Source organism: Fopius arisanus, unplaced genomic scaffold (genome assembly GCF_000806365.1).
Source record: "Fopius arisanus strain USDA-PBARC FA_bdor unplaced genomic scaffold, ASM80636v1 scaffold00011, whole genome shotgun sequence".
NCBI lineage: Eukaryota > Metazoa > Arthropoda > Insecta > Hymenoptera > Braconidae > Fopius > Fopius arisanus.
Window position 1 is genome coordinate 1,654,976 of NW_011887750.1, and position 14,324 is coordinate 1,669,299.

At 39.3% G+C, this 14,324-nt stretch overlaps 3 protein-coding genes across 8 annotated transcripts in view; 2 read left to right on the top strand and 1 right to left on the bottom strand.

The window, feature by feature from the left end:
• Window positions 1–30: 30 nt before the first annotated feature.
• Ldsdh1 (Lipid droplet subset dehydrogenase 1) lies at window positions 31–11,519 on the bottom strand. Of its 2 annotated transcripts, none has more exons than XM_011298807.1 (8): window positions 11,432–11,519; window positions 1,977–2,135; window positions 1,414–1,568; window positions 1,114–1,291; window positions 886–1,015; window positions 693–816; window positions 440–565; window positions 31–272 (listed from the first exon to the last, which is right to left on the bottom strand). In XM_011298807.1, exons 2-8 carry the CDS (start codon window positions 2,115–2,117, stop codon window positions 203–205), a joined length of 924 nt encoding a protein of 307 aa, XP_011297109.1. In that variant the 5' UTR covers window positions 2,118–2,135; window positions 11,432–11,519; the 3' UTR covers window positions 31–202. The 2 variants fall into 2 exon arrangements, with proteins under 2 accessions (XP_011297109.1, XP_011297108.1); XM_011298806.1 differs by lacking the exon at window positions 11,432–11,519 and adding an exon at window positions 3,349–3,567 and having other exon boundaries at window positions 40–272.
• THADA (Thyroid adenoma-associated protein homolog) lies at window positions 4,473–9,211 on the top strand. Its single transcript, XM_011298805.1, has 4 exons — window positions 4,473–6,200; window positions 6,265–7,984; window positions 8,070–8,323; window positions 8,718–9,211. The coding sequence occupies exons 1-4, from the start codon at window positions 4,575–4,577 to the stop codon at window positions 9,060–9,062; spliced, it is 3,945 nt and encodes a 1,314-aa protein (XP_011297107.1). The 5' UTR covers window positions 4,473–4,574; the 3' UTR covers window positions 9,063–9,211.
• A 108-nt stretch (window positions 11,520–11,627) lies between the features above and the next one.
• The window catches only part of LOC105262921 (uncharacterized protein CG43867), a 37,418-nt gene continuing 34,721 nt past the window's right edge, over window positions 11,628–14,324 (top strand). For all 5 annotated transcript variants that reach the window (XM_011298809.1, XM_011298808.1, XM_011298813.1 and 2 more), the window contains exon 1: window positions 11,628–12,000. The gene's annotated coding sequence lies outside the window, so the exon portion shown is untranslated. The remainder of the gene's footprint in view (window positions 12,001–14,324) is intronic.

Below are 14,324 nucleotides of genomic sequence, written 5' to 3' on the forward strand. Positions count from 1 at the left end.
GAGAATCTCTCCTAATAAAAACCTTACATGTTTGTGCAATCACTTCAAAACACATTAGTAATGCGATTTATTTATGTACAACAAGAAATATTTAAATATTTAACATTCAATAGGCAAGAAATACATATGCAAAATGGGTTTCTCAAGTAAAAATTTATGAATCACAATGTTTTTATGAAAATAGTTTTGATTTTTATGGACTTTATGTGTCGGCTTCAACACCGCTGTCCAAAAATGCTTTGACGTAGCCCCGCACTTTCTCAGGGAAATTCCTGACGAAATAGAAATATGTCTCAAGTTATTTATTATTAATAAATGAAAAGAGACGCCTCGTCCGATTAAAAACGAGACAAGACGAAGTACTCAGTCTTTTCTGATGGTAATATCACTCAAATGAATTAATTTTAATTATTAAAAAAAAATTAAACGAGTAAATCACCTCAGAGTTATGTTAACTGCCAGCCAATGTCTTGGAATCGATGCCTCCCTGTAGTTTCGCCGTTGGGCAGTCACAATATGCGCAGCAGCTTCCTTTGGTGGGACCATAGCCATCAAGTTTGGAAACCTGAATGGTTAAATAATTGAAAAAAGCATTCGATAAGGTTGAAAGTTCAATAAGATCATTTTTTCAACTAAAAACCCGTAGCAGTCTCCCCTTAAAGAATTTTCATTAAAAAATGCATACTCATTACCTGATCTTTGGTTTTTTGCACAATCCTGTGTCAACCATGTACGGATAAATGGTGGTAAATCTGACATTGGAACCTTGACTCCCCGTTGCTGTAGAAATTTCATCATTGAGTGCCTCCATCATGCCTATAAAAAACACCCTTTGAATATCAAACTTAATTGGCTAGTCATCAAGAATGAATGGATGTGGCTGACCGCTGACAGCGAATTTACTGGCGCAGTAAGGAACCAGATTGGCGATGCCTAAAATACCAGCCATCGAGGACAAGGCCACAACGTGACCGTGATTATTGGTGATCATCGTGGGAAGGAACGCCTGCAGCATCTGTTTATATACCAGTACAATAGAAAGTTAAATGAACTCATGGGCATTCAGTCTGGCGAGACATAATAAAATGAGTGAAAGTTTGCTATTTATTTTACCCAGAAGTGCGCCATCACGTTTACGTCGATTATCTTGTGGATGTCTTCGGGGGTGTGATCCAAAAATGGTTTACAGGGCATTATACCTGCATTGTTGACGAGAATTGTGACATTTCCAACTTCTGCCTTCACTAGATCAGCTACTTTGAATACTTCTTCGCGATTGGTCACGTCACATCTGTAATTGTTTTTGTTTTCAATGAAAAAATGTCTCCATGTGCAATTTCCCACTTATCAGTGGTATCGAGTAAAGAGATGGAGTTTTCGCAGATAATTATGATGCATCATCGCAGGACGTACTTATAGCCGTAGGCCTTGGTGGCGCCCAATTTCATGACTTCATCGACGGTTTCTTTATTCCCCTGGGGATTCAGGTCCCAGCAGACGACTGTTCCACCTAGAGACGCATATTTCAGTGCTAATTCACGTCCTATTCCATGACCAGCGCCAGTAATCTGTATGAACGAAATAGCCTCAGTACGAGAATAAACTCCCCACTATTAATTATGCGGCCATAGTTTGATTTTGTTGCCGAGGAAAGTGAGAGCTGCAATGAAGGTCTCGCCATGCACTTTGGTATTTGTCTTGAATTCTAATAATTTCAAAGAATTGATTCTACAATAATATAAACATCTCTAGATCATTCAATATTTATGAAATTCAAGTAGGCGTAATTTTTTTATTTCACGCGGGACTCGAGTTTCTCTATTTCTCATCATATATATGATTACATTATTGAAAACTACTCATTACTTCAGCAATAAAATTTACAGTGGAGAACTTCTCTTCCAGCGCAGCAACTCGCGAGCATTGAATTTCGCAATAAATTCATTTTTAGCCTTCGTAAACATCTAAATTCGTACCAGAACTATTTCTCCAGCCACACTCTTCTCCTTCACCGGTACAAACAGCCGGTAGGCACTGTCCAATACGCTGAAGAATGCTTTGATAAATAGCAGACACACATCTGCTAAAATTAGCACACCGCAATATGCGTTTACCATGATTAATTAATTTGCTATCTGAAATCAGAAGAAGCACTTGAATACTCCGATACTGAAATGCGACGATAAAAATTCGCAAAATCACTGATGCAATTTCGGTGGTGTAAATTTATCGCTCCAATTCTTTCATTCGTCAAGAAGGGTATAGCTGGCACTTTTGCAAGTTTATAAGTGCTTCGTAATGTCTTTAATATCGATCGGTACGTAAACGCGGACAAAAAGCCGCGCTCATCAGTATCACTACTAAAAAATCTGTAGCGAAGCGGTCAACCAGGTTAAATCGAAAAAACCAATTTTTCAGAAGAGCTGAAAAACGTATTACGTACGCTCCATTCAAATTTTTTTAAAACCGATTGAAGAATTTGATTTTATCTTGAACAGACCTTTCGTGTCAATAGTCAAATTCATGACAAACCATTCTATCTCTATTCTCATCGACCCTGCTTGAAATTTGTTCCACTATTGATGAGCTAAGTTGACTTATCTTTTTTTGCCATAACGGGACGATTAAGCTATGTCGACATAAACCAGTTTTTTTCAAATTATGTAAATTGAAAAAAAAGGTAGATAAGTTGCTTTTCTATATTTTTTCTATTTACAACAATGAATTCATCATCAGAGATCGAAATATCTGGATCAGTTGGGGATCTGTTATCAGTGGTACGGTTCGCGTAAAATCCACACTCAAATCCACTACTCAAGTGATGGCACATATTTCAAAATATTTGACAACTCCCCAACTCGGAAGCTAAGTCGACTTAGCTTTTTTTTCAAAAAATATCTTTCGAGTTAAATCGACATAGCTTTATGGACATTGATTGAGTTCAGTTATACGAGAGTTAACTCATTTTTTTTATCACTAAAAAGGTTTTAAATATTGTTTTTTTACTCGAATGCTCTCTGCAGCAGATGCGTTATACTTTGGAGTACCTCGACGTGAAAAACCCATTTTTGAAAAAAAATTGACTTAACCTGGCTAACCACTTTACTACAGAAATAAATTATTAACTTAACTCAATTACAGTAACATAAAAATCTCCCGTTTCACTTTTCACGAATGCTTATTTTCCAAATCCCATTTCAAATTTTATCCTGAAATCTCCGGAGGATTTGATAGTTTATGAGTAATAGTTATAACCTTCAGCCATTGATAACAATTTTCACCAATTCAGCGAGTGAGTGTCCAATTACGTGCATCCACATCGCTAATTACGAAAGCTCTTTTACTTACGTTCTGCTGTTGTAGCGGAAATGCACTCAGGCCATTGAGTGAAATTTCTCAAAATGCCGTATCTTTAAGTTTCGATTTCTTTTGATAAAATACAGATATATTTCCGCAATGAGGGCTGCAATTGAGAATGAAAGTTAGGAATAACCAACGGTTACTGACGCATTCGAGTTCGAACCGCTGTTGTCAATGCACCAACGCTGACTGAAGCTATACTTAACTTATGAGCTATGGCAAGCCACAACATCCACTTCCACTCGATTCATTACTATGCAGGGAGAAGTGATAAAATAGAAATTTCAGAGATAGATTAGGAAAAGATGCTCATGGCGAAATTTTCCCCGTTTCCTCTAATTTCCACAATAATCAAAATGAGATTGGCAGTCATGATGCAACGGGACCGCAATACAAATAGATAAGTCAATGATAGCATTATCAGCGAGCTATTGTCATCGTCCAAGTCCACTGGCAATACAGGAAAGTGTAAAAGTAATACCAGGGGAAAGAATATTCCACTGTCGTTGTCAATGGGTCTTTATCCAATCGAGAGTGTCATGATCCCTGAATCCCCTCTAAATGATATCTCACCGATGTAATAATTCAATAATCACTCGTAAGAAGTCCCTCATTCCGATTCTGTAGCCTTAATCGAATCATCTAACGGGTTTTGCAATTGATTATCTCTTCGTACTTTCCCCGAGGTGCTCCTCCCTTTCTCCCTGGATATACTTGTTTTTAAGCACACCCGAGAGAGATTGAATCACTTTCTTCTGGTCGTATCGAGTGCGAATTCAAATTGAAAGTCATATTTATATAGGTCTTAATATCTGCAGCTTTTCCGGAGGTATCGATAAATATGTCCACACCCTTTTACGAAATCCATTGATTAATACTATTTTTTTTCAAGTAATTTACATTATGGAATGTCATATAGCCTTTTTTAGATACAAATACAACTATTTTTCATAAGTTATCTTGATGAATAATAAATTGTGGATTGAAAATAGCGTGGCTCAATGCATTTGAAATTCAAAAGTTTACCGCTATTTTCTGCCATTGAGGGCGCAGCCGCTTTAAAAATGGCCAATCCCGTCAACACCTGCCACCCCTGGCACGTGAATTATTGACCCTAACCTGTCAATAAAACAAACACTCAGGTGTCAGTGCCCCCGTCCCCATCCCCCATGCTCCAATAATTTCCCGAAAAAGAAATAGCTGAATCCTGAAAAATGTGTAAAGGTGAGCCGGTGGATTCTCACAAATTAGTGAACTACCTAGCCGAATTGCGTGTTAAAAAAAAAACGGGTGATCTCGATGACGAGAATAGTCTCAACCTCCAGGAGACCAGATGGAGAAATCTCCTGGATTACGATTTTATTTCTTCATGTATTCAAAACTTCAACGAAGACGTTCGTCTGGAGGTGCTGGGGCTTCTGGTCGAGTCCAAAAAAAGTACTCTAGTCTTCGACAACAGAGAATTCGAATTTATCCTGGAATTTATGTCATACAATCTGGGGGAGAGGCTGGAGTTCATTCCACTGATAAAAAAGTCCTTTAAACGAATGAAAGAAAGTCTTGGAGTGCTGAAGAGACATAAAACTCAGATCGATAGGATCGAGTCATGCAGGCATGAAGTACGTGACAATCTCCAATTATTCGAGCAATTAAAGAGGGAGTACGAGGAACTGGCAACTTGTTCATTAACCTCGATCAGTTATTACCGTGAATTTTTTTCTAAAACCCGGGAGATCTGCCTGAATGGTATCTGCCCAGGTTCCACCCACACCAGAAAGAAGAACAGCTTGAGAATCCTCCAGTTACAAGATGAATTCCTGTCCCTTGAGTTCAAAGAATCCCCTTGGACACAAGATCAAGCTGACAAGCTGCTCCAATGTCTGCTATTGGACACCTACGAGACCAACAAAGAGGTGTCATTCAGGATAATATCAAACATCAGCCCTTGCACTTTGAAATTAGATGATGAGGAACGAGTCAATGAGATAATAAACGTTGCATTGAGATTAGGGAACAGTATACGACCAATTGACAGCATAACAGCTGGTTATATGTTTAAAGTATCTCTCTTATCACCTGTGATCAAGAATGTGTTATTAAAATACACGAGAATTGATACAGCACCCAGTGAAGCTGATGATGTGACTCTGTGGCTGATTATCTTGATAATTGAACAGTTGAGAGAGCCAGCAAGACTGGCTTATGAGAATATAATCATAGCTGCTGCCAAGCATTCCCTCTACGGTTATTTATTCTGTATTAAATTACTGCTATCCACCTGTAATCTCATGAACAAGCGCGATCATTCACTCTGGCGGCAAATTGTTGAGGATTTAATCAATTTGTGTTTAAGTTTGAATAACTCAGTGTCGCAAATTGTAAATAACTCATCCCCTGAGGGTCATTTTCCTATGGACCTCGATAGCAAACACTTGAATGGAGATCTTGATGACACGGAGATCTCTGTAACACCTCAGATGGTATTGTTGTGCTCTTGGAGAACTGTCAAGGAAGTCAGTCTATTATTCGGATATCTCGCTGAGAAATCTCCGATCGAGGGTGAGGGAACACTTGGGCTTCTGTCCAAGAGGCAGATCGTGGAGATTGGAGATCACTTGGTGACTCTTCTCTGCGAGACTAAGCATCGGGGGGCTTTTGAACAGGCTCATGTGGGTTTTGAGCAGCTCTGCAGGAGGCTGTGGAGAGCTGAGGGGGAGGGACTCAATCAATTGCCCAAATTGTGGCTCTATCAGGTCTTGCTGGATATCACTGGATTGTCTCCGGGAAACTCCAAACTGTGCGCTACCAGGAGAAGTGCTGGAGTGCCCTTCATGGTTCAGGTATGCAACAAATAATTTTTTCGATATGTCTTATAAGCGTATTATTTAATTTGCTCAATTCCAGGCGCTGATCGCTTCAGCTCCATCGGTCTCTAAAAAATCAGATGCCACGGTATTCCATTCTGTGATGAGAATTCTCTTAGGCCTGACTCAATTTACAGAAGAATCTCAATTATCTAGTGCGAAAGATCTCCTAGAGAGTGAGATGTTCTTCGACAACGTGCGAGGTACATCAGCATTGAGCGCCTCAACAATTCACTCGGTCACAATGACGGAGGTAAAAACCCACGCATTAAATATCCTCAGGGCCTTATTCAAACATGCCCAACTAGGGGACTTAACCCGGGTTTATGCAGCCGAGGGTTTGATCGCAGCGATCAAAAGCTATGACGAGAAAACCTGGGCAGAGCGTAATGCAGCAACACTCCTCTACAGTTCCCTGATAACCCGAATCTTCGGGGTCCAGAGGACTAAAGATCACGTGAATCTGACAGTTCACAATAAAATGACTGGACGAATTTTTTTCGAAAAATATGCAAAGCTTCTACCATTCATGCTCGGAGAGTTGAAAGCATTTATCGAAGCGAGTGATGACCTGATTAAACCCAGTGTACAATCGATTCTCCTCCTTTTGTCTCGACTCTACATCAGCTACAATTCCGATAGTGGCGATGTCAATTGGCGAATCGATGAATTCGTGTCTCTAGTCTCTGGGTGTGCTAAAAGTCGAGTTTACAATACTCGTGAACTAGCTGGGAGGGCATTGGTGCCTCTATTGACTGGGAAAACAGTGGGTGCCTTCGTCAATAGTTTGTTCGAGGCGATAATCAATAGACCCGAGGAGAGTGTCAATTTGAATCTGATGCACGGGTACATGCTGCAAATTCTCGAGATCACGAGGAGTTCTTTATTGACAGCCCCTGAGGCACCTAGACTGGGGGTTCAGGCTTTTATCAGAGGATCTGAGTGGATTCTCCGGCATTTAGAGGTCGATAATGATAAACCAGCTGCCTTTCCCTTAGCAACAGCACTCGTTAATGTCTTCGCTGAACTACTGAAAGCCGATAATTTAATTGAGAGTCCGGTCGTCTTTGATGGGGTTCTGAGACGATTATTAGGACACATTAGGGTGGTAAATGCTCTCAAAAGTCGCCCTGGGCGAGAGGTTTATGAGACTGCTGCTGCTGGTTTTCTCATTACTCTACTAGATTTGAAATTAGAGGGGTATAGGAGGTCACTTGAATATGAATACTTGAACAGCTGGAAATCAATGCTATCGCATGCTAATTACCAAGTTCGAATTATAGCCTGGCGCAGTGTTCTCAGGGCGGTGCAGGAAACCTCCAGTTTAGAATTTTGCACGTGTGCAATTGAACTCGCTCTAGAGGGTGTAAAAAACGAAAGAAGGGATCTGGATTTAGAAAGTGTTATCTATGAATTTTTGTATGGATTTTTTATCAATAGGGAAAGGGGCGTTGAAGGGTTTTCTATCAGTGATAGCAGTGTTTTTGTAATTTGTGAATCCATATTGAATACTCTTGGAGGGGAAATATCTCAGGATAATGCAAGTTTCTTTAGACTCTTGGGGACAACTTTTGGATTCATTAAAAATTGTGGGAGGGCCTCTCCGTTAACTCTTGATATTGCAAATACAATGTATGATGGATTTCGTGAGCACTCGTGGATGGGCTCAGCTGGAAACGATTGCAGAATCGCTATAGCTCAAGTTATTCATGATATTAGCGCTGATAGCTGTGAAAAGGGGAGAAAATGGATTAATTGTGGTAAGAGAAATTGATGTGCGCTTGGGTGATTTTACCACGTCGGAAATGACTCTTTAATTGGGCAATTGTTTTGGTTTTATTTTAGGAAATACTTTAGACTGGTGGACTACTTTACTTAATTTATTGGTCGATGATAACAGCCGAGTGCGGAAGTTGGCGGCGATTGCTCTATCGAAAGTACATCCGGAGTCCGAGCCGAAGTGCGACTCGCACTCTTTGAAATTATTCTTTGATAAATTTTCCTCCATCTTGAGGGATCAAGGGAGTGTGCGTTTTGCTGCTTATTTTGTTTGGAGTTTAGCACTGGCCGAGGGAGACTACGAAATGGATGACAGCGACGTAAGAGTTTTTCCCGAAATTGCAGAAATAAATTCCGTTTTCCATCCTACAGCTATTTAAAAACTATACGCATTTAAATTAATTTATATATAGCATAATTCAAATATTTACAATATAACTTGCCGGAATAAATCGGTGAATTCTCATCTCTCATTCTACCGATTTTTTTGTTGAGGAATTTTCCTGAGATCAATTCATCACTTCTTATTGCATATTTTCATTGAAATTAAAATTTTACTTCACACTCCGGTAATCATGCTGTACTTTCGAACGTTAAACACGCAGTGGGTATAGAAATAATTGGAGCAGTAATGAATTTGAAAAAGTGGATGAATTCAAAATAATTGAATAGATGAATGAATAAGGCTAACGACGACACTCTTTCCAATTGCAGGTATTCAACAAATGCTACAATTACGAGTGCTTCGAGCCCTTGCGCATATCGAGTCTCTGCGAAGAATCCCTGAATACCCTATCGGATCATTACGATATTCATGCTCCATTTCCGGTTGAGGTACAGACGTGGCTGATCCACAGATTGAATATAGAGCCCTCAGACTGCCAAGACGCCCAAGCCCTCATTACGTCCTATCGAAATCGCCTGCCTCCTCTCACCAACAAACTAGATGATATATTGGATCCCACGTGTAACGACAAATTGCTGCAATCATTAGCATTTGAAAAGTTTCCCCACCTAGAGAATCCCCACTACCACGAAACGACATACAATGGCAACTGAATCAATTCATTCCAACAGCGACAAAACAATTCCTTATTTCCATTTTAAAAAATGAAGACGAGCAATCGAAGAAAGTGTTTTCCAATAAAGGAGAGAGAATCCAAAAAAATTTCTCACGCCTATGAATAAATGCACGAGCAGTATCATAATACCTACGTCTCAATTGTACTGGGAATTGTTCTTTTATGGATCTTTTTATGACCCACCCATTACACTTTTGTTTCAATTTTTTTTTTCCACCTTCGACTAAAGGAAAGTCGACCAATTTGTCGGTTCATGTGTATTACACCGAAAACTGTGTACACCCTCTACCTCGAACTTCTCCAGGTCCCTCTTCACCGTTTATACTATGGGAAACGATTTGGCTCATTACTATTCAAGAGCAATCGTTGTAGAAGTGGCCCCACGATTACGGCGCTTGGCCAATTCGGATAAATAGATAAAGCATTCTCTGCCCATGATTTCCAGAGTGTACGTGAACTCATGAATAATGAATTGACAATTGGGGTTTGGGTCTATTCTTGCGCATCCGACAAACCGGTGCAACAATGCATCATGTGATTTACTGGATTTGCATGAGCTTGACCGTTTCCTGGTGCTTCTAGAAATGTCACCGTATTGAGCATTGGGATTACAGTAAAATAGAGTAAATAAATATGTTAATTTAATACATGGAAAAAAATTCGACCGACTTAATGTGACCAACATCGTAATGGCCGGGATCGATTCGGTCTTCCCAAATGCTCATTCGTTAATAATTAATAAACGCGTATTTTGAGGAACCAATTTGACCCCCCATTCACTCATGTGAACCATTTGGTAATAATTAATGAACCTCGTTAGCAATATATGAAACGTTCTGTCGACGGGTGGAAAAAACAGTGGAAGAAAAATTACAGGAGATTACTCAGCCCTTATTCTCGGAAATATATCTCTCAAGATGGGAATGAAAAAAAGATAAAGACCTGATCTATTCCGTTTTTTCAATTATTTTTCAAATAAAAAAAGGCAGTATCGGAGCCGTGACAGTTGACATATTTTTCATCACGCCTTCGCTTCGTTCCTCCCACGTCAGTAACACTCGTATCGAAACATGCCATTTCGTTTTTCTTCCGAATAGAAACATTCCATTTGTTTGATTTTCACTTGTGTTAGACATAGCCATTTATTTATTTATTTAAATGTAAATATATGAATGCATGTTTGATAGATTTGTGCGGCGGATATCTTCAGCGCTGAATGGATTTCGAAAGAATAGTTCACCTCTGGGGAGAGATTCCGCGTTTTTATATCGACATAAACCCGTAATTTTCCACCAATGAAGGGCTGACATTCATAATGCTCAACAAGGATTGGTTGCAAAATCACATTTTATGTCGACATAAACCGAGTAAAATCTCTCTTCACGATATTTCAACATGTCATCAAAATGAAGCACCAATCACCTCGACATCGGCAGCATAAAGTTGACAATTTCTTCATTTCAAATTCCCAAATGGTTCCCAATTAAAAAAGTATAATTCAGTTAACATCCACATGCCTCAATGACGATAACGTCATTTTTTCCCCGTATACAGTATATCCAAGACTATCACAAAAATGATTAATCCCAATACCCGGCCGCCAGTCCATTCATGCCCACATTTCCCAGCCTCCCACATCTGACATTTCCATAATTCCAGAGAAAAAAAAAATAATTTCATCGTTGTAAGGAGGTCACGAGCGTTGTTTTCCCCCTCAATACTTTGAAATTGTCAGCGCGAGGGTTTTTTTTTTCACAATGAAAATGAGGGTGAACCCCGAAGCGAAATAGGACAAAAGTGTAAAAGCTTTGGCACGGAATTAAAAGTTGTCGAGGCACTTGACAACTCCTCGAAAGCATGGCTAAATGGAGGCCAAAGGGGTTGAAAAGAAAAATGGGTTAAAAATATCCAATAAAGGGGTGAAAAAAACCAGGTGAATTTAGAAATGAGGTGAAGCTGTCCCCTGAGGTCCATCGACATGGTCAGGTGAATAATTCATAATCCCAGAGCGTGCAGGAGAACAGCTCAGAAAATTGGTCAAAATGACAAAGAAATTACCCGTACAATAATATTCAAGATATATTTAAAATATATATCAAAATCCACACATAAATTTCCCACACAATTATTCCTCTACATATATTGCCCAACATATATCTGAGATATTCCAATTTTGGCCGAGATATATCCGCGCACAATTGATATACATTCATATGCATTCATATATGTGCTTGAATATTGATATATTGGAAATACATATAATGTATTTCCAATTTGACTAATATCATTCGATAACTTATGTACTCTTAGGTTGTATGAACATATATATGCATTAATTGTCTTTACCGTGCTACTGTGAATGATTTTCCGAATGAATAAAGCCAAATAACTGATTATTTTTCATTTCTTGGATATTTTTGATGTACAGGGGAGAGGAACGAATGTTGCTCCACCCGTTATATAGAGGAAAATGGCGGACTTTGTATTTGTGGTGGAGTGATCTGTTGGTCTGAGGAGGCGCTTCAGTCGAGGCTCACCGGCCGACTCGTAACTCGTTGCATATTTTCGTCTCGTGTTAAATAAATCTCCACGACTCGTGGTTCACCCAGCCGCGACAAAATAATCCACACCAATTGACTCATTGAATAACCCGTATTACGTGTAAATTGCATCAACAGATTGACAATCATCGCCTACCATACAGCCCCGACTTGACAGTTTATTATCATTTTTTTTTAACGGACAATATTGCCAGAAATATGTCGTTTTTTTCCTCTTTAAGTGGATGAAATAAAAAAAAAACAACGAATGGGAGCAACGATCGTGTGTGTAATACCAGGCATGGAGTGGACTCAGTGTTGTAGTGATAGTTTTAAATTATTTGGAGCTCTTGTCACACTTCCTGAATTTACAGGGTAAGTCTCAACGAGTGTTGACATTTTAATGTATCACTATTCTCGTGGAGGCAGTGCGTTGACTCGTAATTTGTTCGAGGGAGAACACATGTGGGGGGTGATTTTTTTCTATGATGAATTTACTTGTCAGATTAATACACCTATGATCTAATCCAGCATCTCCAGTGAACTCCCATGACCCACATACTGGATAAACTGTCAGCCGTCTAATTATTTTGGTTTTTAAAATTTTCTACAGACGTATTGCCATCCTCCACCACCGACCTAGCCTTTTTCCATGGTACACAAGTGTTTCTGTCTACATCCTACATGTATTTTGTTTTCTCCTCTTCTTTACAAGACACTCGTTTGTATCTCACACTCAACGTCAGGTGGGAGATTTTTTTTTGCTCGTTCCCCTCGTTTCCTCATTTACTTGGATGAGACTCGAGACCCATTGGGGTTTGCAATACCCAAGGACCAGAAGCTTCAGAACAAGTTTGAAAAGTAGAATTGCCAGTAAGTAGTAGTTTGACGTGGTTTTCTATCCCAATGTGCCATGTATGTGCATGGGAAAACGTTACCCTCTCCTTATTTTTTCCAAATGAAGTATGTGGATATTGCTTTACAGCAATTTTCGTAATTACAACCGAAGGATTTTCTTCATTGGTGTCAGGAGCTGGCAGTTCTATCTATTTATTTTTCCTCTTATTTCGTGTCGCAACTGTTGCATGAGACGCTTTTCTCCTTCCCCTCTGTCTCCTCAGCTCTCCAGTCCCTCTCTTTTTTTTTCTCTCTTTTTTCTTGTCTTGATGTATCAACTGTGGACAGGCCAGTAGACCTACCACCTATGCTGGAGTAATTTGTGGCCCTGAGACGTGAACGTTGTGCGTTGGTGTTGTAGACACTTCTTACGATGGTATTGACGTAATCGATTTGTTCAGTTCTCAATCAACGTGCAATGTAACCATGCGGCAATTGTACAGATCCAGCTGTACATTTGAGTTATCTGCTTGTTACTGATGTACTGTAATATATAGGTAATTACGCTATTGCTTAATTGCCTGGGGGTCCGCTTTATTTTATCTGGTTTCAATCGATGGAGTTCTTAGCGTTTTCAGATGGGGAGAAGTTGGAAGAATGAAATATTAATGCCACTTCAGTCTTCCAATGTCGAGAGGCTCGTTCAACTCTCATACACAAAGTTATTTAAATACTTGGTGAAATCTTCTTTATTCAACTTTTGACTTTTTGATGCTTCATGAAGCAATGAACTCAATTAAAATCCGTTTATTCCTGAGTTTCCACACCAATGCCTTGAGCTCTTGAAATCAGATGACAATCCATCCTAAATCCAGTTATTTTCATGCATCGTGAAGTCGTGAAATTTCCATTAGAATAATTCAGGATGAAATACGCATGACGGTTGACATGATCCTCCGGCAATCACTGAAAATCGTGGGATTTTCCCGGGGTCAGATTGCCGACATTCGGGTAAAAAAGTAAAACCTCGAGGAAGCTGAAATACGAAAATTTCAACATTTTCCCTCAGTATATATTTCCGCGAATATGTGGAAAAGGCTTTACATACAAGGCATTCCCTCGAATAAATAATCCCTCCTCCCCACACAGGTATAGGTAACACACGTTGGGGATAGAATGTGTCGTACCATCGGGAGACATAAATTTTACGTAAAATCGACTGGAAGAAATGGCATACGCTGGGTCCAGGGAGTGTAGGGATTCTCGACAAATATAAATAATACATATGGGGATGACCAAGATTTCAAAAAGAATCAAAATGTACGGGACAAAAATGGCCCGAGTAAAAATATGTGGTGGTGGTAAAAAATATGAGGAGAAAACTATGAATATCTTTCGATATTGCTATTGTCCAAAGGATGAAATGTTACCTTCACAATGTAATACTGATACGATTGTCTTTTTTATCTCTGTATACGTTACGAATGTTGTTTTTTTTTTTAACACACTATTGTCAACGCAGTCGTAAAGTCAAAGTTCCGTCGTATACTCAGATTAATCTGTCCAGAACGTAGGAAAAAGCTCGGTGAAAGAGTGAGTGTTGGAGAGGCATATCGAGAATGTCGTTCGAAAGTTAATTTAAAATTTATTTATGATCACAGGGAGAAAGAGCCAGGGCCTTATTATGCATGTAAATATGTACGTAGTTGGGTACCAACCATAATGCTCAGTACTAGGGTGCAGAAGTGAGGATGAAAAATGAGAATAAAAAAACGGAAAAAAAAATACAAATAAAAAACTGAAAAGTGCACAGAAATGGGAGTTGGGCTGCCTATGAATACGTAATGTTCGTGGAATTAGAA

What these genes read in the sequence shown, in the direction of transcription:
- Ldsdh1 (XM_011298807.1), bottom strand. Translation starts at nt 2,117, where the DNA reads ATGGTAAACGCATATTGCGGTGTGCTAATTTTAGCAGATGTGTGTCTG. An exon ending in TGGCTGGAGAAATAGTTCTG is followed by an intron (nt 1,569 to 1,976) that starts GTACGAATTTAG and finishes TCGTTCATACAG; the next exon opens with ATTACTGGCGCTGGTCATGG. An exon ending in CAGTAAATTCGCTGTCAGCG is followed by an intron (nt 817 to 885) that starts GTCAGCCACATC and finishes TGTTTTTTATAG; the next exon opens with GCATGATGGAGGCACTCAAT.
- THADA (XM_011298805.1), top strand. Translation starts at nt 4,575, where the DNA reads ATGTGTAAAGGTGAGCCGGTGGATTCTCACAAATTAGTGAACTACCTA. An exon ending in GAGTGCCCTTCATGGTTCAG is followed by an intron (nt 6,201 to 6,264) that starts GTATGCAACAAA and finishes GCTCAATTCCAG; the next exon opens with GCGCTGATCGCTTCAGCTCC. An exon ending in GAGAAAATGGATTAATTGTG is followed by an intron (nt 7,985 to 8,069) that starts GTAAGAGAAATT and finishes GTTTTATTTTAG; the next exon opens with GAAATACTTTAGACTGGTGG.